This window comes from Orcinus orca, chromosome 8 (assembly GCF_937001465.1).
Source record: "Orcinus orca chromosome 8, mOrcOrc1.1, whole genome shotgun sequence".
NCBI classification, from domain to species: domain Eukaryota; kingdom Metazoa; phylum Chordata; class Mammalia; order Artiodactyla; family Delphinidae; genus Orcinus; species Orcinus orca.
The window spans coordinates 48,355,896-48,380,574 of record NC_064566.1 but is presented as its reverse complement, the minus strand read 5'-3'; the positions used below and the strand labels follow the sequence as shown (position 1 = coordinate 48,380,574).

The window sequence follows — 24,679 nt, the reverse complement described above, 5'->3', positions numbered from 1 at the left end:
ACTTGGGACTTGAGGCTGTAGGTGGTTTGTTCCCACCCACTTATATTTTAGTGTTTGTAAGGATCCTTTGTCTTCATTTTGTTAAAAAATGTTATCCAGATGGGTTTTTCGTTTTACTGTCTAATTGCTCTGTCAATTTTATATACCAAATTCATGTGGGAATTTGGAATAGATTTCAAAATTATGCTGCCACTTCCACCATCTTCCTTGAACCCCTTCTGGCACTATTTTTAAAGGATCATTCTGGATATGCAGGGCAGACTGCAAAGGGATAGAGGCAACGACCAAAGCAGGGAGACGAGTTAGAAGGGTATTTCAATAATGCCGTGAGATTTGATGGTGACTTGGGCTGGGGAAAGAGAAGAAGGCAGTGGTACAGGTGGTGAGAATCGGTTGGCTTTTGGATATATTTTGAACATAGAGCCAATTGGATTTTCTGATGGCTGGCTGTGTTGTATGTGAGAGAAGAGTCAAAGGTAGCTTTAAAGTTTTTGACTGGAGCACCCGGAAGAATGGAGCTCCTGTTTACTGACGTTGGAGGACTGCATGAGGAGCAATCTGGGGGCGGATAGAGATCAGAGCTCATTTTGGGCTGTTGAAAGTTTGAGGTGCATATTAGGCATCTAAGTAGAGATGTAGACTAGGCAGTTGTTTAAGTGGGATTGGGATTCAGGGAGAGATCTGAGCTAGACATATATTTCAGAGCAAATAGGTGGTACTTAAAACCATGAAACTGGATGTGCTCTCCTAGAAAGTGAGTACTGATGGGGAGGAGAAGGGATCTGAGGATGGGCCCTTGCGGGCACTGTGGTGCTTAGGTGTTGGCAGTATGGATCTAATTTCTGAACATTTTGATGCTTCTTCTCCCTTTTTGTGCAAAGTTTTAACACAAATACTAAAATTGGCAATTAAACAGTTTCTAAGCATCAAGGGGGAGGCCAAGTTCAAGGATATTCCTTACGACGGATACTGAGGACCGGCTTGCTCACCTTCCTTTCTCACCTCCTCCTCTGTTCTGCAGAGGCTAGAGTGCTATAAACTGTGCTTCTCAGACCCCCTTGCGGCTGGGAGTCACATGTGATTTAGATCTATATGTGACTTCAGCTCAGAACTGAGGTAAGTAGGGGAGAGAGGCAGGGCATATGCCGTCCATTCTGCTGGTGGGGCTCGTAATCGCTTATGCTCATGTGCTTATGTAGCTGGTGGTATGGCAGTGACATCCCAGTTTGCCAGGCAGCACAGAGCCATAGACACTTGGCCTAGAGTGTTTTTGTTTTTCAGCTCTTGCAGTTATTCACAACCCATGTAATAATCTATAATAATTTCCTCCCTGCTTTTACTAGCTAGACTGAATTCTGTTCTCTGCACCTGAACCCTAACTAATAAATTCCCTCGGTGGGTCTGGTACTCTGTTTATGATGTAGGTGTATGTGTAAACTCACTCATGAACAGAGAATGTGTGTGTGTGTGTGTGTGTGATGTGTATGTACACACTCAGGGTAGAGGGAGAGGTTGTATGTGGTCCCTGGAGGACACTCAGGGAGAATTATGGCATGTACCCCACTAGAAGAACATGAAAAGGAGGACTCGGACACGGACTTCATGATGCCCAAGTTGCAGGACCAACCCAGAGATTCTGTGGACATCTTCTGCGGCCCGAGTATAGGATTGGTGTGGCCCTGGAAGTCTCACACAGTTGCTGAAGCCCTGGAGGTCTGTGGGCACCGGCTGCGGGGCCAGTACTTGCCCCCCAATTATAAGCAGCTGCAAGAGGATCTGGACAACAGCCTTCGAATCCAGCAGGCACTGGCTGTACAACAGGCCCTGCTGGAGGTGAGGACGGAGGTTTAAAGAATGGGACGGTGGCCACCACTTCCCATCATAGCCACCCACCTCTGCCCTAAACACCTTGTCTGCCCCTAGGGCATGCTGCGGGAGGTGCAGGAGTTCTGCAGGGACCATCACTGGATGAAAGGCATTTATGAGTTCCTGCAAGCCTGGGGGCCTCAGAAGCTGGAGTCTATGAGAGGTTGTCCTGTCAAGAACTACGCGATGCTGGTGAGCTGCCTGGATGGTTGGCGGGACCGCGTCTCCAGCATCCCCGTGGAGCTGATCACAAAAGGCAGGCTGCTGCGGCTGAGCTGCCGTGACATACAGGTGGAGATGGGTGAGCGCTGCTTACCCCCCGCCCCCTCCTTTGCCTTCTGTACCTTATCCGCACAGCCCTTCTTGGGCCTTCAGTGTCCTCCAGGGACCTTGGGTGCAGGCCCCTCATTGGACCTGTAGAGCCTCCCAAAGCCCCAGGTCCCAGGCCCTTCCCTTTGCAACCGAAGGTGCGATCACTGCAGAGGACAGCCTCTCCGCCTGTCCTGACTCTACTCATTCACCACACTCCCTAGGAATTGTGTGTCCTTGTCTCCTAGCACTTTCTATTCTTATGGCACGGAAGTAGTTCAAACCAAATGTGACTGAGAAAAATCCTAGCCCGCTCCTTCGGCTAGGAGAACTCAGTTTCTTTATAGAGATTCCAGGAATCAAGGGTGTCCTCTGCGCACATGTGGCAGTCAGAACCGACACTACAATTTGCACGTATAAAAAGTTACTCTCTTTAACTGATCTTGGCTTAGTCTGTAGCCCTAAATTCTGCTGATGGTGAAAAAAGAGACAGTTGGCCCTCCCAATCTGCGTGTTCTGTGTCTGTGGATAAAATTCCAGAGAGTTCCAAGAAGCAAAACTTGAACCGATAACTGTTTATATAGCATTTACCTTGTATTTACAACTATTTACATAGCATTTATGTTATTTTAGGTACTATAAGCAAACTAGAGATGAGTTAAAGTATACAGGAGGACATATATAGGTTATATGCAAACACTATGCCATTTATAAAATGTGTGGATTTGGGTATCCTCAGGGATCCTAGAACCAATCCCCCAAAGGGACAACTGTATTCCAATTGAAAGTGAACATTTTTTTCTTTTTATTTAAAGCAGCACTTTTGGTCTAATTCAGTCTATTTTGGGTATTTGGTCAATTCAAAATTCATACTACAGTTCTTGATTGTTTTGATTTTCGAGTGTCCTCTACTCCTTCTCCTCCCCAAGGTGGCCCCCGGCATTAGAGAGGGCTTCTGGGCTGTGTGCTCTTCTTTGCTGGCTTCTGCTGACTTGCCTGAGGTCTCTGCCCTCCTTCTGACCTTGCTGCTCCTGGTGTAGCTGTGTCCTGAGCTGGTGTAGCTGGCGTGTGTTCTCCTGGCTAATAGGAGCCCAGAGTGTCTACCTCTGCTGACTCAGCTCTGCATTGGCTCTGCTGACATTACATATCCTTAGGGTTTTAGTGAACCCTTCATCCAGTCTTTGTCTTAGGCTGGCCACCCCATAGCTTCTGCTTAAGGGTCCCTCGCCCCTCAACACAGGAACCCTATCTGGGCCCACTGGCTATCAACTCGCCACTATCTCCTGTATCCCCTGCCATTTGGGAGCTGTGGCGGACTTGGGAACGTTATATTTGGCCCTCTTTCTGCCACAACACATCACACCATGATTTCTGCTCTGCTGTGACTATCTCATGCCACATGAGCATGAGGGCGCCCTGCAAGGAGGTATCTTCCCAAAGTGATACACGGAAAGTGGAGCTCGAGCCCACTCTGCTGTCTGTTCCCTGCTCAGCCCATCTCAGTTTCCCACCTCATGTGTCTACCTACCCCCACGAGGCCAAGGCCTAGTTGGTCTCCCTGGGTCTCTGAGAAATCTGGTTTAAGACCTAACCTTGTTCGTCTTTTCTCTTCCTCCCTTTCCATGGGAAGGATGTCTCGTACTACTGGTTACTAGCTAAGTGCCTCCCCCCAGAGATGGCTGTGGAGAAACACACAGAGGGGTAGACTGGGAAGCTGGTGATTTGTTCTTCTGGGAAACAGAGAGGTTTTGTCACCTAACACCCATGAACGGCAGTAACCAATCGTGTCTGCTTCCTGCAGAGACTAGATACTCTCAGATCCATGGCCTCCAGGCCTGCTTTCTTTCTTTCTTTCTTTGGTTGCACCAGGTCTTAGTTGCAGCAGGCGGGCTCCTTAGTTGCAGCTCGCCTGCTCCTTAGTTGCGGAAGGCAGGCTCTTTAGTTGTGGCATGTGAACTCTCCGTTGCGGCATGCATGTGGGATCTAGTTCCTTGACCAGGTATCGAACCCGGGCCCCCTGCATTGGGAGCGCAGAGTCTTACCCACTGCGCAGCCAGGGAAGTCTCCAGGCCTGCTTTCTTTATAAGGTGGGAGGCCTTGGAGCTGGGCCTGAAAGAGTTTGCCTGAAAGTGCTTGCCTGCCTAGCCCTCCCTGCCTTTGCTCTTCCGCAGATGAAAGCACATACCTCCTTAGGTATCGTCTAGACCACAGAACTCCCCGCTCTTTCCCCAAGCCTCGCTCCTAAATGCACAGGGGATTCAGGCTGGCCAGGCAGAAGAAGGAGGACCTGTGATTGGCCTGCTTTCTTTCTGACCCTGTTTTGGGCAGGCTTCGCTCCACTCTTGCTCAGGAAGTCAGTGTGCTTTCTAGTCTGTTGGCGTCTTGGTCCTTAGTCCAGGTTCAACTGGCCTCTTCAAGAGGAGCAGATGGAGAGGTAAAAGCACAGGGCTCAGGATCCTGGCTCTGTTTTTTACTGGCTTGCATGACTTCAGATCACTGAGCTTCAGTTTCTTTATTTGTAACATAGGCATAACAGTGTAGTCGCTCACAGGGTTACGGGAAGGAGGATTAAATGAGATATTATTTGCAATGTTCCTAGCATTGAGTATGGCATGCAGTAGATGCTTAATTGTTTTCATTTCACCTTATTGCCTTCTGTCCACTCTCATCCTTCTTGCTGATCTAATTCTGTCTTCTTATCCTGCAACTTTGTTCCTCTTCTACTTGGGCTCCCTTGAATACTTGAATTACCTACTGTTATGAGCTGGCCTCACCAGAAACTTGACTTCATACTTTACTCTTTCCCTCTCCCTGACTCCACCACATCCAGCCTGTCATCAAATCCTTTCCATTCTTCTGCCTCCTACATATCTCTCAAATGTGTTTTCCCATCCATCTCCAACTTCCAACCCCGAGGAGCCCGGGTATTTTATCAGTCCATTGCTCCCTTATACCACACGGTGTCACTGTTGAGCTCTTCTCTGTCTTCACTGGCCCCGTGCTGCTGGTCAGAAGGCGGCACCATTGCAATGGCCTAGCTACTGTCATAGGTCAATGGGATAGTTTGAAAAAGCATAAGTGCACATCTTTGTGTTCTGTTCAACCTTGGGTACCCCTCAGAGGTTCCCTTGTCTTGGTTTTCTCAGTCTCAGCTGTTGGTGCCAAGTCCTATTCGTTACCTCCTCCAAAGCTCCAACAGGTCCATTCCCTGTATGTCTCAATTATCTGTGCCTGGAACTCACTGTCCTACTTTCCAGTTGCAGAGATGCTCATGGAGGATGAGTTAATTTACTTTTCACCCTTCAAAGCATAAAATGTAACACAGTGGAGCCAGACTGCCAGAGTTTGAATCCTTGCTCTAGCATTGTGTGATGTTGATATTTAAACTCTGAGTCTCACTTTGCTTATCTTTAAAACAGGGGCGATAATAGTATCTGCCTCAAAGGGTTTTGTGAGGATTAAATGGGTTAATACAGGTAAAGTAGTTGACACTGTGTCTGGCATGTAGTAAGTACTCTATACTATATTTTGTGGCATACTCCATGCCCTATTTCTATATTGTATTTTGCTGCTCTGTGCATATTTTAACATCTCTGAACTTAAGAGGTGTATTATAATTGATGGCATCATTTTTTCTTTTTTCATGGTGTGTGTAAAATAGTGGTGCTTCTTACAATCAGTGGTATCTCAGATCTGACGAGGTTTCGTGTTGGTATTATTCCTGTCCTCGGCGACAGTGGAGGTGTTCATATTGCCAAAGCCAGCTTCCAAGATTATCTTCTCGCCCCAAGTCCACCTGACAGCCTCTTTCCTTTAATCCTTAAAAACAAAAGGCAGATTACACACTCTTCTTGGTACCTCTTCTACTAGAGCAGAGGCAGTAAGACTCCTCAGATAGAAAATGTTTATCTGTGGTGGGCATTCTGCTCTTCATGGACACGGCATCCCTGTGCCTTTGCACACGGTTTCATCCACTTGGCGTGCCCCTGGAAGCCTTAACCACTCAGTACAGTCAGCTCCAATGTCCCCTTCCCTGAGGAGGCCTTCCCCAGCATCCTCAGGCCTCCTGCCCCTTCACTGAGCCGGGTTGAGGGCTCTTTGAAGAGCATCTACCACACTGGTATGTGATTATCCCCTTCTATGTCTGTCTCTGCTGCCATATTGTGAGCTTCTGAGGGTGGGAACACTTTCTGTCTCACTCATCACTCTTGTCTACCGGTGCCCAGCACAGGCCCAAGTGCACTGCAGCTGACTGGACACCAAGCAGGGGTCCAGTAAGTGTTCAGCGACTGGGGGAACGAATTCACGTTCTGGCTGCCCCTTCAACCTGCTCCCACTCCGGCCCCCCCACGCTCCCCTGGTACTTCACCCCCTCATGCCTAACTCTCTCCTGTCTTCAGAATCCAAGCTGGTGGGCATCAGGAAGGACATTCTTGAACAGATACAGAACGAATGCCGGAGCCGCGGTCAGCAGCTAATAACAGAGCTCACAGATTTCACGAAGGCCTTCCGAACCTTCAACACCGACATCCACGCCCTCACGTGGTGCTCCCAGAAGGTGGGCTCTCCCCATCCTCCTTTCCCAGCTCATCCAGGGCCGTCCCGCTCGCATGCCCAGCACACTCCCTTCAAGTCTCAGCTGAGCTCTCGGTGGGGCATGACGCTCTTAAACTGTGCTCACATGTGTGGTCTGCCCTTGCCAGCTCTCATCCTGTTCAAACGTGGCCCTCAACATCCTCATGAGAGGGGGAGGTCCTCGTGTTTTGAGAGGGAGAAAATCTGGCTTTCAGAGACCGAGTTCTGCTCTCTGTACAGTCGAGTAGGGATCCAAACCCTGCCATCAGGGCAACAATCTGATGGGGGAGGAACTGTGCTGTCTTCAGGGAGACCTAGGTCAGATGGGGGATCTGATCCCAGATTGCCCTGATCCCAGTTGGTTAAAAGGCGGCTGCTGGGGCCTGGAGCCTCTAGCAGGTGGGAGTGTCCCTCAGGATGTAAAGGGCTGTGGGAGTGCTGGTCTCATACTGTTGTCCCTGCAGCTGAACGAGGCCAACGAGCGGTACACAGAGCTGGAGGAGCGAATGGAATATACGCGGTCACTCTGTGAGCTCGTCCGCAACCACTTTGGCGTCTTCAGTGCTGAGAATGAGGCACTGGACATCTCGGTGAGAAGGCATCTCTCCCGTCTCTCCCAGTGCCCCTCCCCCATAACCACCTCTGCTTGACTACCCTCTGCCTGCCCCGCAGCTTCTGGACACGTGGGAGTCATTCCAGTTTGAGAAAAGCCAGGCGTCGGGGTTCCTGCTCAGTAAGCGACACGCCATTGTGCCTAAGCTGCAGCAGCTGATGGCGGCGGCGCTGGCGGAGCTGGAGGGCCTGATTGCGAAGGCCCTGTCCGGTCCCTTCATGGACCCTGAGCAGGAGCAGAGGAGCACTGAACGCCAGCTCATCTCCCTGGAGCGTCAGTTCCAGAACACAGCCAGCGGCCTCAGTGAACTGCACCATGCCTACACCACCTTCACTGGTACCGAGGGTCCCGCCCCCTCCATCGCCACCCTGGGATGCCCCCTCCCACTGAGATCAGGGTTGGGACTTAGGGACCTGCATCTTGGGTGACCTGAAGCAAGTCTTGGGAATCACATACCTTCATTTTAGTCTATTTTATATGTGAAAATTGCAGGACAAAATCTAAATACATTGGGTATGTCAAGTGTTGTGCTTAGGGTGGGGATAGGGGGGCACACGGTCTGGTAGAGAAGGCAAATAGGTGAGCGTTCCATCAGAATGTGATGGGGTCAGAGGGCTAAAAGCCTGTGCAGGAGAAATGTAAAGGTGTCCTCATCGTAGTTGTGTAGCCCTGTTCAACCCAGTCCTACACCAGGCACCAGGTCCCAGATAAAAACGGGTCATGATGCTCCACGGCCACTGCTTCCAGCCAGTGTGGTGGAGAGAGGTGGCTGCTGAAGGCCTCACCGGCCCCTAGGAGGAGACCGGGACAGAACTATTGGCCTTAGCCCTTCTGTGCAGTGGTGCAGCTAGGCTGGCTCCCCTCTGCACGTAAAGAACTTTGCAGGCTCCAGTTTCTTTTCTCAGGTGCCGTCACTTCTGTCGGTCACTCGTATCCCTTGGAAGGGCACACTGCTTCTGACTGGCCTCTTGGCCAACCGCCAACCGTTACTATCCCTGCCTATGGGATCCTCAATCCCAGGGAGGGCCATTTGACCAGATGTGAGGTGGAAGACACTCTGGGACCATCCTCAAACAAGGGGCTTTTTCTTTGGTCAAGTATTGGGAGACCCTCATCCTATATTCTAACTGATGTAGACCAGACCTTGACCTTTCCTGCTAGTGGTTGGGGTGTTTGTGGAAAAGCAGAGTAGGGGACTCAGGCCTTGTGGGGTTAGGCCCAGGAAACCCCACAGCATTGCTTTTACTTCCTTCTTCCATCCCTGTCTCCTCACCAAACTTCCGGTTTTAAAAAATAATCTAGGATCTGAGATCCAGACCATTAATACTACTCTTTATTTTCCACTACATATCTTTTATTTTACTTACTACCTTTGACATTTGTTTTGTTCTGTAACTGTGTAACAACTACTTTGATATCTAAGGTTTAATGGTTTTGTTTACCCACTGCCAATTTTTAAAGTACTACATCTTTTCATTATTTTCACTCCTTCCTTGGATAGCGGCAATAATTCTTTGAGTATTTCTTTTTTCTAAGAAGGGAGTTGGAGGTGTTAAAATTTCTAGACTTCTTATGGCTAAGAATGACTGTATAATGTCCTTATATCACAGCTTGGCTAGATATTGAATTCTGAAGTAACAACACTTTTTTGTCCAGACGTAGATATTACATCACTGTCTTCTGACATTTATCATTTTGGACAAATCTGATATCAATCTGATTTTCTTCCTTTGTAGGTAATCTTTTTTTTGATTATTTGATAATGGCTCTTACAGTTGCTCTGCTCCCGTTTCAGAATTTTTATCTGTATGTTGGATTTTCTGGATCTCTCCTCCATTTCTTTCATCTGCTTCATCATTACTTCTTTTATTCTTTTTTTTTTTTTGAGTTCTGGGGAAATGTGAATTTGTCTTATAAGCTTCCATTTTCTGTGGTGTCTACTCTGTAATTTCTTTCTTTTTAAAAAAAATTTATTTATTTATTTTTGGCTGCATTGGGTCTTCGTTGCTGCACGTGGGCTTTCTCTAGTTGTGGCGAGTGGGGGCTACTCTTTATTGCGGTGCGCAGGCTTCTCATTGCGGTGGCTTCTCTTGTTGCGGAGCACAGGTTCTAGGCGCACGGGGTCCAGTAGTTGTGGCACGTGGGCTCAGTAGTTGTGGCTCATGGGCTCTAGAGTGCAGCCTCAGTAGTTGTGGTGCATGGGCTTAGTTGCTCCGCGGCATGTGAGATCTTCCCGGACCAGGGCTTGAACCCGTGTCCCCTGCATTGGCAGGCGGATTCTTAACCACTGCGCCACCAGGGCAGTCCCTGCAATTTCCATTGCATTTTAAAACACACATACACATGTTGTATTTGTATGATTAAGTGCACAGGTATATGTATATAAGTGTATGTATATGAGTATATATACATGAACATATTTCCTAGCTCTGTCTACTGAAGAGTCCAAGAAGGAAATACACTCCAATAGCAAGGAACCACATTGTGCCCAGATCGTAGTTCCTAATACCATTCCCCACTAAAAGAAATCAGGGCTCCTCAGAGAATGAATGATTCCAGGGCCATGGCAGGGTAGGTACAAGATGAGAGTGGAATATCTTTTTAAGCCAGAAAGTAAGGAAGTGTTAAGTTCTTTTTAAAAGTGATGGCACATGGGCTTCCCTGGTGGCGCAGTGGTTGAGAGTCTGCCTGCCGATGCAGGGGACACAGGTTTGTGCCCCGGTCTGGGAAGATCCCACATGCCGCGGAGCGGCTAGACCCGTGAGCCATGGCCGCTGAGCCTACGTGTCCGGAGCCTGTGCTCCGCAACAGGAGAGGCCACAACAGTGAGAGGCCCGCGTACCGCAAAAAAAAAAAAAAAAATCCTGATAAAAGTGATGGGACATGGCACAAGGACACAGAAGGGATGCTAACTGGACAAATCTGGGACAATTTGACCACCAGGGTAAGTACAAAGTGAACTACTGAAAAAAACAGGAATGTATTATCCATACTAGTACTAAGTAGGTGATAAATCAGTGAGGGAGAAATGAGGACTTGTGCTTATAGTAGAATGCCAGAGCCAGCTGGGCAGTGTGAAGGGAGGGCTGGAGAGGGAACACCACATTTTGCCAACCATCATGGTAAATACTGGATTGGGTGAGGGGATCATCAATGAATGCCAAATTTGGGGGCAGATTTGACGAGGAACAGAATATTTGCACTGTCTTAGAGAGTCTCCCTCAGAGACCACTTATTAGTTGCAAAGGTAATAATTCAGTGGAGAAATTAGGCAACATTTTGAAGGTGATCAAAATTAATATCTCCAATGAGGGACAGATGAGACACAAATGGACATCACGTACCTCCAGACGTGATACCCAGAGGACACAACATGACCGATTCAACAGTCCAGCTGGGAGTGATTTTACAAACTCAGCCATGAAAAGAAGCATACAAACACAGCACAAGAAACTTTCTGTTAACAAAAAAGGGAGAAAGGGGACTGTCTACTTCAAAAATGTCTATGTTACAAAAGACTGTGGGGAATGTTCCAGATTAAAAGAAGTTGAGGAGACATGACAAGTAAATATGGTACTTGACCCTAGACTGGCTGCTGTACTTGAGGGGAAAAAAATGCTATAGGGGACATTATTAGGCCAACTGACAAACCTGAAATATAGACAGTAGATCAGATAAAAGTATTATATCCATGTAATATATGAAGTTGATAATTGTACCAACGTTGTAGAAGAGAATATCCCTTTTCTTAGGAAATACACACTTGAGTATTCAGGGGTAAAAGGACATGATATATGTAATTTAGTTTAAATAGTTCAGAGAAGAATTATGCGTTTGTGTGTGTATACACACCTGCCCAGACACCCACAGGGCACGTAAACACAAATGGTAAAGAGAATGGGTAAAATGTTAACAAAAGGTGATCTTGATAAAAGGTATACAGGAATTCTTTTTACTATTTTTTTTTGCAACTTTAAAAAGTTGGATAGCATTTCCAAATAAAAAGTTTTAAAATGCAATGGAATTTACGAAATAGATAATCCTCAAGTTTGTCTTTATCTTCTCGTGTGTCTGGAGATACTATGTCTGCTCCTTCTTACAAAGAGAGTTCTTTACTTGTTCAATACTTAATGTTAAGACAACTGCTATCAAACATTATACGGGGGGAGTTCCCTGGGGGTCTTGTGGTTAGGCTTCGGAACTCTCTCACTGCTCTGGCCCGGGTTCAGTCCCTGGTCTGGGAACTGAGATCCTCAAGGCTCGTGGCACAGCCAAAAAAAAAAAAGATTATATGGGTTTCTAGCTGGATCTTTTGAGTTCAGACAAAGGAAGATTTTATTAAAGAGTTTAATTCACTTTGTATGTGTGGTTTTTGGGTTCTGTTTTGTTTTGTTTTTTGGTTAGATCGGAGCTCTGATAGCCTCGTGATTCTCAGACCTCCATGATGGATGACGCATCATGTAAGATGCGTGGTTCTCAGCATTTGGGTGTAGCTTTTTCACTTCTTCTCTCACTCAAGAAGGTACAGTGGAATTCAAGTGAATGAGGATGACAGTTTTATTGCAATATTCTTGAATCTGGTCTGACGTCTTTTAAGTAAATTGCAAACCTCAGTACTATAATTATTACTAATAACAAATTATTTTTGACACATATCTCAAAAATGAATATAAATTTTGGTTAAGAACTAACGCAGAAGCTTGTGAGATGAAGGGAGGGAATAATGGTCAGAGACAGACACGATAGGGAGCGTCACCATTTGCCCCTACGGTCCTCCCTGTGGGCCAGATCCTTTCTCATATGCATCTCACTGAACTCATTCATTTGTCCAACACATATTTGTTGAGTGCCTACTGTGCACCATGCGTGAAGTATATCAGTGAACAAATGACAAAACCCTTGCCCTCATGAACTGAACGTTCTAGCTGGGAGAGAAAGACAACAAATAATAAACATAAAATATAACCAAATGATGGAATACGTTAGAAAGTGATAAATGGTATAGAAAAAAAGTAGAGCAGGTTAGGAGGGGCTGGGAATGCCAGGGAGGGTGGCTAGCAGTTCTTAATGAGGTGGGCTGCGTAGGCCTCATTCGGAAGGTGATATCTGAGCAAGGACTTGAATGTGGTGAGGGAGTGAGCCATGTGGTTTTCTAGGGGAAGTGTGTTCCAGGAAGAATGAACTGCCCATCAAAGGCCCTCAGCAGGAGGGAGCATGCCTGGTGTATCTGAGCAACAGTAAAGAGTGTGGTGTGGCCAGAGTGGCATAAGTGAGACAGAGACTAATAGAAGAGGAATCCTTCCCTTTCATCACTATCACATTTTCCTAGATTTTCTTTCCTTGGACTAACTCTCCCTTGGATTATTGTACTGAACAATTTTGGACAACCACACCCGCCCCATCCCTGGCACTTTTAGGACCCTCGCTTCTGTCATTATGGGCTCTTGACTGACCATCCCCCATCATGCCCCCACCCCCAGCCCTGCACATAGCCTAGGCCTCATCAAGCCCTATCCCACAGGGGACGAGAGTCCTGTGCCCTTGCCAGCCTGTGGCACCCGTCCTATTGTGCAGCAGCAGCGCATCTGGCACCTGTACCGAGTAGTCTCTGAAAATATCAGCGAATGGAAGTGCATGGCTTTTGCCAAGGTGCTGACACCCTCCCTGGACCCCCTGCCTGGGAGTGGAGAGTCTGCATGGGTCGGGGTGGGGAAGGGTCTCCAGCTGCCAATGTGCCTTTCTCCCTACAGTTCAATCTGGCTATGGCCCAGGAGAAGACAGATGGCTGGCTGACAGAGGCGGCCCAGATGAGTGCAACCCCGGGGCTGCACAGCCCAGTTCTGCAGCGCTGCATGCACGTGCTGGAGGAGTTCTGCAGCCTCCTGCCATTGCTCACCAGGCTGGGCAGCCTCCAGCTGCAGAACGTCAACTTCCAAGCCCTCCTGCGAGGTGGGTTTGGGTAGAGTCAGAAGGGAGGGGAAGGGAAGGACGTAGGGTTTGAACAATGGGACAACTAAGTTCCCTATTGCTCTTTTTGGAAACACCTTTCCTCCCCAGGTTGCCCTGGCCTTCCCTCACGGACCACAGCCTCCTTTCCCCCACAGGGACAAACATTCTTAACCTCTCACACTACCATGTGGGTCCTCTCTGCTGACTTGGGCTGGGCTGGGCTGGAGTCTTACCTCTGGACTGAATTGTGCTCTGGACCTTAGGTTCTGGGCCCTTGCCTCTGTGTCGTGCTGTCTGGGAGCTGGGCTGGGCTGGGCTGGACTCTGCCAAAGACCGAGAGCTGCTCTGACTTGTTGTCCCTCCCCCTCCAGACTTAGGGTTAGGCGATCTCCACAACATAGAGCTCCTAACAGTGGGCCAGCTGCTCTCTTGTCCCCTGCTGGAGTTTACAGATCGAATCAACCAGGTGGGCTCACCCCCGCTCTGCGCCCACAGAGGAAAGGTGGTCCAAGCCCAGGGCCTGTTTGCTAAGCTCTAATAGAGCCAGTTAAGGCTTAGCAGCCCCTTGAGACAAGGGGGACAGTGGGTGTTGGCTTGTAGTGGGGTGGGGTTGAGATTGCTAGCCTGCCTGGAGGGTATGGGGATCTGATGGCTAGTTCCAGAGGCTCTGTGATGGAAAGTATGTCCCTTCCCTCCCAGGGGAAGGAAATGGGTGGCAGCCCTGAAGTTGTGGGCACACAGGATGGCAGATGTCCCCTGGCCCAAAAGAGCATGAGCTGACTGAGGCATTGTCTGCTCAGCTGGAGCCTTGCAAAAAAGTGGGTTTCAGGGCAGCAGCCCTAGGTCACAGTGTGATGCTGGTGGCCTGTCTTTGAAGCCTGATGGTCCCACTCTCCATCTCTGAGACCTCCACTCTCCTGGGCCCTGGCCCTTGAGTCCCAGCTCCAAGGCTATCCCCTGAGCCATTAGCCAGTCCTGGTTCCTGAGACCCAACTGTTCCAGATCTGGCGGTGTGAAAACATACGGACTCGTGCCCAGGAGGCCCTACTGCAGCTGCAGCGGGCCTGGGAAGCACGACAGCTGCGACTGCTCAACTTCATCCTGCACGTGCCGTATGAGCCCCCAGCTTCAGAGCGCTCCAAGAGACAAGCGCCCCGCAGCCCCCAGTGGCAGGTGGTGGGCAAGGATAGTGGCACCTTCATCCTTTCAGGTGAGACCCAGCCCTCGTGGCCCAGTGAAAGCCCCTGCTGCTGGGGAACGTATTCATCCCCCAAGCCCTGCCAGATCTGGCTTCTCTAGCCAGGGCCCCTCCCCCCTGGACAGCCTGAGCCACCAGTCTGTTCTGAGACAATATCTTCCATGTAGCCCTCGTACAGTCTTAATCTTCTTGGGAGCCCCCCATCCACTCCCTCCCACCCAATGCCTGGCCTCTTCAGCAAAGGTCCTCCCCTTTCTGGGTGTGCTAAGAAATTCCTTGTGGTCACGTGTCTCCAGCTTTCAATGCTCTGTCCTCTAGACTGCACCCACTCATTAATTCCTTTGTCATTCCCTCATCAAACTCACCTGCCTCTTCTGAACCAAATGCAGGGGACTCTGAGATTTACAGACCGAAGTCCTGTCCCTTGCGGACTCCCAGTCCAGTGAGAGAGGGACAAGAGAACAGAGACAGGTGCATGACAGAGCACCTGAGGGCAGTAGCGTCTCAGAAAGAGGACCAACATCAAAGGACCGGGAGAGTTAGAGAAATCTTCCCTTCCCTTAGGCAAAGGCCTCATTCTGACTTCTGAAGGAGTAGGAGTTTGCCAAGTTTGCACGGGGAGAAGGGCATGCCACTCAGAGGGAGCAGCATATGTACGGGCACTCAAGATGGTACAATTAGGGAAGTAAAGGAGAAATTCTCTTATCCAGCCTAATTGAAACCCAACTGGCAAATTCAAAAAGTTAGTTAAACAGGGAAATCATAAAATATGCATACATGGCTTAAGATTTTTATTTTAGCTTAAATCATATAATGTACATTTATTAACTAACCTTTTAATCTAAAGACGAGGTTTTCTTTGATTTGCAGTCAAGTGATAGAAGCTCCTCACTGCCTTTCTTGCGTTAATACATCATCTGCTATTTCCACTTTCAGTTTCTGTAAAGTTGAGAAGTGACGTGAGGACATTTGTAAAGCTATCTGAATCCAGAACTTTTCTAGATTTTTATTATAATTTCACAATCTTAAAAAATTGCCTTGCCTATATCTAATTTAATATCATGTTTTTATTGGCTTACTGAAGCCCTTCCATAGTTTCCATAGAACCAGCAACTATTTTGCCACCCATATTTCAGTGGTTAACATGATATAAGATTAAATTCTGTAATTAAAATTATAACTCACACAAACGGAACTCACGTAAACAAGTTTGCAAATACACTCTGACTCTTGGTGAGCATACTAGGTTCAACTAGTAGAAGCAAAAAAGTTTGTGTCTTCTAGAGAGTAGTTTGAGATCTGTGAGTTTCAGTGTATTTTGGGTATCAGTCACCCCTGCCCTTGCCCCATCTGACTGCCAGCTCAGCTCAGCTCGAGCCCACTCTTCCTTAGATTACAGCAACCTGCAGGATTCTATCCAGGAAAGTCTTCAGGTGTTGTTCAAGTTCCTGGCCACCCAGAAGTCAGGAGACTTAAACAAAATGGCGTTGGAGTGGGTGACTATCATGCATGGCCTGAGTGAGTGCAGGCCTCTAGCTGGGCTGATGGGTGGGTACTGAGGTGAGATGGCCCAGAAGGATGGGGAGAGAGGTCGGGGGTGGGTGAGGACAGAGTGAGGACCTCCTCCAGGGCCACTTCTTGGGCTGAAGTGACCAGGTCTTTATTCACGCTGCAGGTTTTCTCTCCTTCGAGCAAGGTCCCTGGGTCCTGCTGAGCAGAGTTTTTTGGGAGCGGGGCATCCCAAGAGGGCAGGAGCAGGCTGGTCCCCCTTGCAGAAGCTGGAACCCTAGTCTCCCTCCAGTGTTCCCCTGGCTGCTTCTCACAGGTGCCCTGCTGCAGGTGTGGGTGACTTTCCAGCAGAAGTGGATCTTTTTGAATAAAGTTCTGCATGAGATGAAGATCCAGTTTCCTAGTTCTGACCTGGTAGGGAAGGGGGTGTGTGGCAGGGTGGACAAGTGCTACTGGACAGTGGGGCTCAGGGCGGGAGGGGGATGCGGCCCTCACTCTCACCTTCTCTCTCACCACAGCGCTCCCGTTTCGAGGCCGTGGATGAACAGTATCGGACCCTGATGCGGATCTCTGTAGCTGACCCCCTGGTTCTGTCACTTATAGTGCCCAGTGCCAAGCGGAGCCCTTCTTTCCAAGGCCAGCAGCTGCAACAGCTGCTGCAAGCGGGCTCCGTGGAGCTGGAGGTCATCATCGTGGCTCTGGAGAGCGTGCTCTATGCCATATGTGCTCACTTCCCCCGCCTCTTCTTCCTCAGTGGCAGTGAGCTGGTGGCCCTGCTAGCTGCCCCGCTGGAGTCCTGTGAGGCCCAGCTATGGGCACGACGCTGTTTTCCTCACGTGCATGCCGTGAGCTTCCAGTCCAGCCGAACTGATAGAAACACGGATGACCGGGAGTCAAGCCCAAGCCCACAGACTCAGGTGGAGGCGCTTGCAGTGCTCGGGGCAGGTGGGGAGGAGGTGAAGCTGCCGGGGTCCCTTCCTCTGCATTCAGATCTCCCCAGGTGGCTGGCCTCCCTGGAGCAGGGTCTGCGTCTGGCCCTGGTGCACTTGCTGCAGGACTGTGTGGCTGCCCGTCTTGCTCTGGGCCCGTCCCTAGACAAGGCCTTCAGGCAGCTGCCCCAGCAGAGCCAGTCGCCCCCGCAGATGTATGTCCAGCACTGGCTGGACCTAGTCCAGGCCTTCCCGTGGCAGTGTGTGCTGGTGGCAGAGGAGGTGGTATGGCGGGCCAACATGGAGGAGGCTCTGCTTGAAGGGAAGGCCCCGGCCGCGGTCCCCATGCACGTGCGCAAGCTTGACGTACTGGTGAATTTTTTGCGGGCCCGGAGGGCCTCTCGGGGTGAGCAGCCCCTGCCCTCTGTCCGCCAGACCAGCCTGCTCAGTGCCCTGTTGGTCATGACAGTGACTCACCGGGATATAGCACAGCTGCTGCAGGAACGCCAGGTCAGTGATCTGACGGACTTCCACTGGGCCCGCCAACTCAAGTACCGCCTGGCTTCACCCCACACCGCTCCCCAAAGCCCCCTGCAGAGTCCCAAGTCTCTCGCACCTACTGAGACTTCTCTGTCACCAGCTGCATGCTGGATAGATGTGCTGGGTCGGTCTTTCCTGTACAATTACGAGTACCTGGGTCCCAGACTGGGGTCTCTACCCAGTCTGCTTCCTGAGCGGCCGGCCCTAGTGCTGTTATTGGCCCTGGAAGAGGTGGCCTGTGGGACCCTACTGGGCCCTGATGGTGTGGGCAAGGCAGCTATGGTGAAGACGCTAGCGCAGGCCCTGGGGCGCCAGCTGGTGGTGGTGCCCTGCTTGCCTCAGATAGAGGCCCAAAGCCTGAGCAATTACCTGAACGGTGCCCTGCAGGGTGGTGCCTGGCTCCTGTTAGAAGCAGCTCAGCACTTGCCCCTTGGCTTACTCTCTGCCCTGGGCCAGCGCTTGGCCAAACTGCGCCACCTCTATGCCCCACTGTACCAGGAAGCTTCCCGAAGTACCAGCACCGTTGACCCCGCCCACCCCCAGCTCCTCGGCAGCGGCTTCTTTGAGAAACATCACGTGGACGTGCGCCTCGGCTACGGCTGTCTCCTGACACTGCGTGCCCTGAGCCCTGCCGTGCCTGCCAACCTGCGCCAACTACTGAGGCCTGTGGCACTGACACTGCCTGACCTGCGGCAAGTGGCAGAGCTGACCCTGCTGGGTGCGGGGATACGGGACGCCTCCCGCATGGCTACCCGGCTATCCAAATTCTTCTCCCTTGAGCGTGAGCTGGTGTCTGGGCCCCCGCCCTGCCGCTTGCCCCTGCTCAAGAAGGTGCTGGAAGACATGATACAGGCTCTAAACGTAACCAAGGGGGATCCCAAGTCCAAGCAGCCCTGCAGCCTAGCCGCCATCGAGGAGGCCGCCCTACTGCACGCCCTGCTGCGCTCCCCGCTGTTCAGCATCCCGGATGGGGTCCACCTGCGCAACCTCCAAGAGCTGCTCTGTGGGCTCTTCCCTGCCGCCAGCGAGGTGCTGGCAGAGCCTATAGCCCCCGGGCTGAGGAATTCACTGCTGGTGGAGGAGTTGCAGCAAGGAGGCCTGCATCCCAGCCCTGATATTCTGGGGTCCCTGGAGCAGCTGAGTCAGGCCCTGGGCCAGGCCTCAGGTGTCTTGCTCCTGGGCCCCGCAGGCAGTGGCAAGACCACATGTTGGCGCAGCTTATTTAAGATCCAGAATTGGTTGGCAGCCATGGAGGACCCCTCGACCCAGAGCTGCTGCCAGCCTGTGGAAATTACCCACCTGTATCCCAGTGTCCTCAGCCCCCAGGAGTTCCTGGGGTGGCTGGAGGGCCCCTGCTGGAACCACGGTGTCTTCCCCAGGCTGCTTCGTGAAGCCAGTCGGTGTAAGACTGTGGGCGCAAGGGGGCAGGTGCAGGAATCAGTGGGGATTCATCACTGGATAATATGCGATGGGGCTTCCGGTGGTGCTTGGCTGGACTCCATCACTTGCCTCCTGGGTGACCCCCCCCAGCTTAGCCTCCCCAATGGTCAGCAAATAGCACGACCCCCAGGTACTTTTCTTCTGATGGAGGTGGGAGATGCGACAGGCATGTCTCCCACAGCGGTGGGCCGCTGTGCCCTAGTCTGGTGCCGTGGGGAGCAGACTTGGCAGGCTATGCTGAGCGCCCTGATGGCAGCCCTGCCCCAGGAGTACCACCTGCAGCTCCAGACTGTCACTGAGCTCAACCACCTGGCAGAAGTGCTGGTGCCTGCAACGTTCCGATTCCTCACCTGCCAGGGTGCCAGCTCCCTGCTGCAGGTACATGGGCAGCAGGCCGTTTGCCCAGGTGTGGCTGAAGTCACCAGCTTGGCCCGCATCTTGCGTTGTCTGCTTGACCCACACCTGCGCACAGATGAGAAGGAGAAGGCCCATATCCCAGGTGAAGGGAAGGGCTGATGTGAGAGCTATGTGGCCTTGAGGATAGCTGGGATATAGCTCGAGCCTGTGGCCCAGGTTCTTAGGTGGACTTGAGCCTGGGGACTGAAAGTGAAAAGTAATAGCCAACCCCTACTCTCTTCCCCCAACTCCCTCCCCTTTTTCCTCCTGGGGCTCCGATTCTGGCCGTGGTGACCTTTGCAGAGGACCTCAGCTATAGTGACCCTGTGGCCCGAAGCTTCAAGTCCTCGAAAAGCAGCTCTCTGCGCCTGTACCAGGTTGACAGTGACGCTGTGCCTCGTAAGCGCAGGGAGCACTTGCTGGCTGTCAGCAGCTTTCTTTTTGCTTTGATCTGGGGCTTTGGAGCCCACCTTCCCTCCAGGTATCTACAGGGATGGGGGATGGGGCATGCAGAGGGCTGAGATGGAGTGAGTGGCCCATGGGAGTCAAAACCCAGGTGACATTGTTGGGGGAGGGTGGAGTGTGTGAGTGTATCGCAAATGGAACTGTTGTAACTGTCTGACACTTTTGCCTGTATGTCCATCTGAGCAGGCTCTGGCCCCTCTTTGATACCTTCCTGAGGGATTCTATTAGCTGCCTCTCCAACTACCCTGAGCTACCAGCCTCAGCCTTGGTGTTTGATCTACATGTATGCCCTGAAGATGGGACGCTGGCCCCCTTCACTGGCCAATACCTGCGCAGCCGCATCAAGGGAACTCAGGGCACCTTCAACCCTTCTCCTCAGGTGTGAGGACAGTGGGGCAGTAGCTGGGGCTGGGGCTCAAAGAGATATCCTGGGGCGGTCCATGTCCTAGGCCTACCTGCTCCCGTTCCTTGAAATGTTTTCACAGTCTCCAGAATGCATGCAGTGTTCTGCAAATACAGCTTTAACACAAGATTCCTAGACCTTTACTTTCGGCTAGATTGCTGTGCTAACCTGGAGCTGCCACAGTAAGCCCTGCTCCTGTCCTATAGACCGAACGGCTCTTGTACGTGGTGGACCTGCTTCTGTCAGAGGGACACCCGGTGCTGCTGGCTGGAGAGGCAGCCACGGGGAAGTCAGCCTTTGTGCACGTGCTAGTGGAGCCACAGCACCCTTACGTGTCCAGCCCCATCCACCCTGCCGTCAGTCCCACCCACCTTCGCCTCCTGCTGAGCCGGGGGGTCCAGGGCCAATCACAAGCCAGCCCGTGGCCTGGGCAGCACGTGGACTGCAAAGGCTTTCTCCTCTTCCTGCTGGAAGATCTGCACCTGGCTGCTTCCGGTGAGGAGCTGGGAGGAGGGAAGGTGTCATTGTCGTCTCTTGAGACTGGAAAAGCCCTAGCAATATTCGACTCTCAAACATATACCTACAGACCAAACTTCAGTGTTCCATTCTTAATATCTTCTCAGTCTACGTACGCTCCCTGAATAATCCTGTCCTTTGCGTGGCCTCATCCACCATCTCTATGCTCTGACTGCTAAATCTCCATCTCCAAGATCCCCTTCTAAGCACCAGATCTGTCTATCTAACAGTCTGCTATATGTCTCTACCTGGTTGTCCCATTGACACCACAGATCCAACTCTGAACTCATCATCCTCCCCCAAAACCCTGCTCTCACGTGCCCTCTCAGTACCTGGTACCACCATCCATCCAGTCACTGTAGCCAGAAATCTTGTTGACATCTTCCCCTCCCTCACCAATATCCAGTCACCATGTGTCTTCATTTTGCCTCCCAAGTATCTCTCAAACCTCTCCACCTATTTCCATTCCATCTTCCCTGGTTCAGGCAGTCATGACCGGGAGCTCTGGCAAATGCTCTTCTAGGTTTCTTGTGATGAGTCTTTCTTCTGTAGATTTTTATGCTCTGTCCTCTAACTGGATTCAACTTTGTAACGCAGGCATCCAATAAGTTAGGCTTCCTCTAGCCTCTGGGATCGCCATCCTCTCGGCCTTCTCTCCTGCATTTATCTAGCTAAATCCTACTTATTCTTTACAAATAATCTCAGGCAGTATCTCCTCCAGGAGGTCTGGGCCTCCAGGCTAGGTTCGATACTCATCCTGTGCTCTGTACAAAAATCTATAACAAATATGGTTTTATGACTGTACGTTTACTAGCCTGCCTCTTGCATCCCACTCTGAGCATGTTTCCACCAGTCTCGGTTTCCAAACCTTCCTACTCATTAACCTTCAGTTAAGGAATATGTAATTGGTCTTAGAGGTAGGATTTGGGGCAGAAGAGGGGGAAAAAAGTCACTCACTCCTAAGGAGAGTGCAAGGGAGAGAGAAGAACTTACCAAGTCCCAACACACCAGATGCATAAAATTCCTTAGAACCCCGTGTGTGCCAGGAGCAGACCCAGTGAGGCAGGGAGAGGAAGAGTGGGGTGACACTGTCATGTGGACTTACGCCTGTTCTCTCTGTTATTCTTCACGGCCCACAGACCCAGAGAAGAGCTGTCAGCCGGTGTTGGAGACTCTGCGCCAGGCCATAGACGGCACCGTGTACGCCCACAGCACCTTGGAAGTGCAGACGCTGCAGCCTATAGTCAACTTCCTTACCACCGCCACAGTGCCAGGCTTCTGCGAGCTCCCGCTGTGCCCACGCCTCTCTCGGCTCTTCACCGTTCTGGCCCTGGGCAGCGTGACCCTGGCCACGCTGCTGAGCAGGCACGTGCCCAGCATCCAGGCCTGGCTTGAAAGCTTCCCCTCTGTGGAGCGGGAGAGTGTTCTAGCAAGAGCCCTGGTCCAGGCGTCGGTGGAGGCCTGGGAGGCGGTGCGCAAGCGCTTTCTGCCCTCACCCCTCCGCCCACACTACCGCTTCTCCCTGCACTCTGTGAGCCAGCTGCTGGGCAGCCTGCAGCTGCTGCCCATCAGGGTGGGCTCCCGGGCTCTTGTGGATTGTCCCAGCCACCAGGAGCACCTGCGCCAGGTGTCCGGCCTATGCGGCACCCGCCTGGCAGTCACGATGGCCACGTGCAACATAGTGCGTCTTTGGTTGCATGAGGCACAGAGAACCTTTTGTGACCGGTTGAGCAGCCCCGGGGAACGCTCCTTCTGTGCCAACCTGCTCCTAGAGGTAGCTCAGAATGTTTTCTGCTGTGGGCCAGCGCCCCCGAGCCTGGGCAAGGGCTACGAGGAGGAGGAGGGGGAAGAGCAGGTACCTGGAGTGGAGTCCGAAGGGGAGCTGGCCCAGTGGGGGGACCTGAGCGACAGCGGCAGTGAGACCGAGGAGGACGAGGACCCGTACGGCCTGCAGGTCTGCACAGGCTCCGTGTCCAATGATTCAGCACCGTCCAGAGCACCAGTAAAGAGGGTGGCCACAGGGAGCCTAAGTCAGAAGATAAGCCAGGAGGAAGGCACAAGGACCTCCAACTGCAAACTCCAGCTGAATAATAGAGCCAAGAACTGGTGGCAGAAGACAAGCCAGGTAGACGTGACCTCCCCGCTGTTGCTCCCGGTGCTACTGCTCTGCCCCCAGGAAAAGCCCTCAGACCTGGTCTTCAGTCAGGAACTGACACTGCGGTCCAACTCGGAGAGCTCCAACCTGTACCTGGAACGGCAGTGGGTGAGCCTGGAGGAGCAGCTGGCCACATCAGCTGCGCAGCTGAAGCTGAGCCCCCACCTGGCCCGGTGCCGCTCGATGGCCCGGCATGTGGCCCGCCTGGTCCGGGTGCTAGCCAGGCCCAGGCAGCATGGCCTGTTGCTCTCGGGGGCTCAGGGGACTGGGCGCCGTACTGCCGTCACTCTGGCTGCTAGCATTTGTCAGGTCCGCCTCTTCCATCTGCCACGTGGATCAGAGGAGGCCGTTCTCCAGTGTCTGCAGGATGCCAGCTGGCATGCTGGCGTGTTAGGCCAGCCAGTGGCCCTGCTGGTGCCCAAGGGTGTGGATCTCACTACCCTTCATCGCCTGCTGGCCCTGGCAACCTCAGGCAGGTTCCCTGACCAGTACACAGAGGCAGATCTGGACAACATTGAAGAACATCTCCCCAGGGACAACCTTAGTGTCAGGCAGAACGTCAAGAAGGAAATGCTGTTGCAGAGGTGAGGCCCAGAACCCCAAGCTAGGGGCTGCTCTGCCCTTGCCCCACCCTGGCCAAAGGCCCAAATCCCCCACACAACCTAAGGGCTGATGTGAGGGCCCAGAGAGCAGGGCTGAGGCGTCAGGTTGGGATGGGGGCCTCGATGGGCAAACAGGGATAAAGGGGAGGACGGTATCTGAGCTCCTGCCCCACAGGTTCTACCAGCAGGTGTGCAGCCACCTGCACATGTTCATCCTGATCGGAGATGACCAGGCCCACAAACAGCTGCCTTCCACCCTTTTCCTGAGGCTCCTTCAACTGGCCATCGCCAGCACCGACTGCTACGAACCCTGGGACCAAGATTCCCTGGTCAGTGTGGCCCAGCACCATCTGGAGGGGGCTCAGAGCCCACCCCTTGATGACGGTGAGCCCTTTTTACCTGTCCTTGCCACTCATCTTGACCAGGTTCTAAAAAGGATTATTACTTAGGTCAGTCTCTCTCTCCAGAACCTAGCTGAGCCCCCTTCACCTTTTCTGCCCTCCTTCCTGAGCCAGGAGAGAGGGTCTCTGTCATTTCTTCCCCTACGAACTCACAAGTCCAGGCTAAAGCCATGCCTGTTGCAGACTTCTTGAAGTGCCCAGACCTTCAGGCCTCAATTCCCAGTGTGGCCAAATCCATGGCTCTCATCCACCTTTCGGCTGCCAGCTACCACCGGCACCTGTGCCCGGAATTGCCTCTCGTCACCCCCAAGACCTTCCTGGACTTCCTGGACAACTTCGTGCTGCTGCAGCAACAGATGACCCTGCAGATTAAGAACAAGGCCCAGCGGTGAGTGGCCCCATTCCCTCCCCTGTACCTCCTTCTGCTCCCTCAGGTCCACTCACTGGCACACTGTGTCTTCAGGATCCAGGATGCCCTGGGAATTCTGAGGATGCTGATTGAGCAGCACAGTGCCCACGCCAACCTGGTCATCAGCTTGGAGCAGCAGCTGAAAGACTCCCGCAAGGTAAAGGGGAGAGGATTTTGAGGCATGCACAGTAGGGTCAAAGCGGGAGCCCAAACGGGGACTTTGGAGGAACCATACAGACTGAACCTTAGTTCTTGTCTCCTGAGAGTCCCCCTTTCCCCAGGGGATCTCTCTAATTCCTGCCACCTCCTCCTTTAGAGCTCAGGCTCAAAGTTCCCCATGGCACAGCTGAGATCGGGCTGGTTCCTCTAAACACGTGAAACCCAAGTGTCCGCTTCTTGTTGTC

General features: G+C 51.8%; 2 protein-coding genes across 5 annotated transcripts in view; one reads left to right on the top strand and one right to left on the bottom strand.

The window, feature by feature from the left end:
* RRP8 (ribosomal RNA processing 8) overlaps positions 1-24,679 on the bottom strand; it is an 83,619-nt gene that overhangs the window by 18,152 nt on the left and 40,788 nt on the right. The window contains exons 7-8 of one of the 4 annotated variants that reach the window (XR_004476539.2): positions 15,344-15,449; positions 5,850-5,994 (exon numbers count right to left, since the gene is read on the bottom strand). The gene's annotated coding sequence lies outside the window, so the exon portion shown is untranslated. Of the gene's footprint in view, positions 1-5,849; positions 5,995-15,343; positions 15,450-20,580; positions 20,696-24,093; positions 24,229-24,679 lie in introns of those variants that run through there. The other 3 variants (XR_007478981.1, XR_007478980.1, XR_007478979.1) reach the window with 3 other exon arrangements.
* DNHD1 (dynein heavy chain domain 1) overlaps positions 1-24,679 on the top strand; it is a 67,611-nt gene that overhangs the window by 28,347 nt on the left and 14,585 nt on the right. The window contains 19 exon segments of the mRNA XM_004279282.4: positions 1,568-1,833; positions 1,924-2,167; positions 6,576-6,733; positions 7,215-7,351; positions 7,353-7,699; positions 12,885-13,012; positions 13,114-13,312; positions 13,684-13,778; positions 14,315-14,522; positions 15,903-16,028; positions 16,336-16,433; positions 16,538-19,427; positions 19,628-19,805; positions 19,976-20,168; positions 20,399-20,687; positions 21,848-23,447; positions 23,641-23,849; positions 24,050-24,254; positions 24,330-24,432. Of these exon segments, the coding sequence (XP_004279330.3) occupies positions 1,568-1,833; positions 1,924-2,167; positions 6,576-6,733; positions 7,215-7,351; positions 7,353-7,699; positions 12,885-13,012; positions 13,114-13,312; positions 13,684-13,778; positions 14,315-14,522; positions 15,903-16,028; positions 16,336-16,433; positions 16,538-19,427; positions 19,628-19,805; positions 19,976-20,168; positions 20,399-20,687; positions 21,848-23,447; positions 23,641-23,849; positions 24,050-24,254; positions 24,330-24,432 (7,673 nt within the window).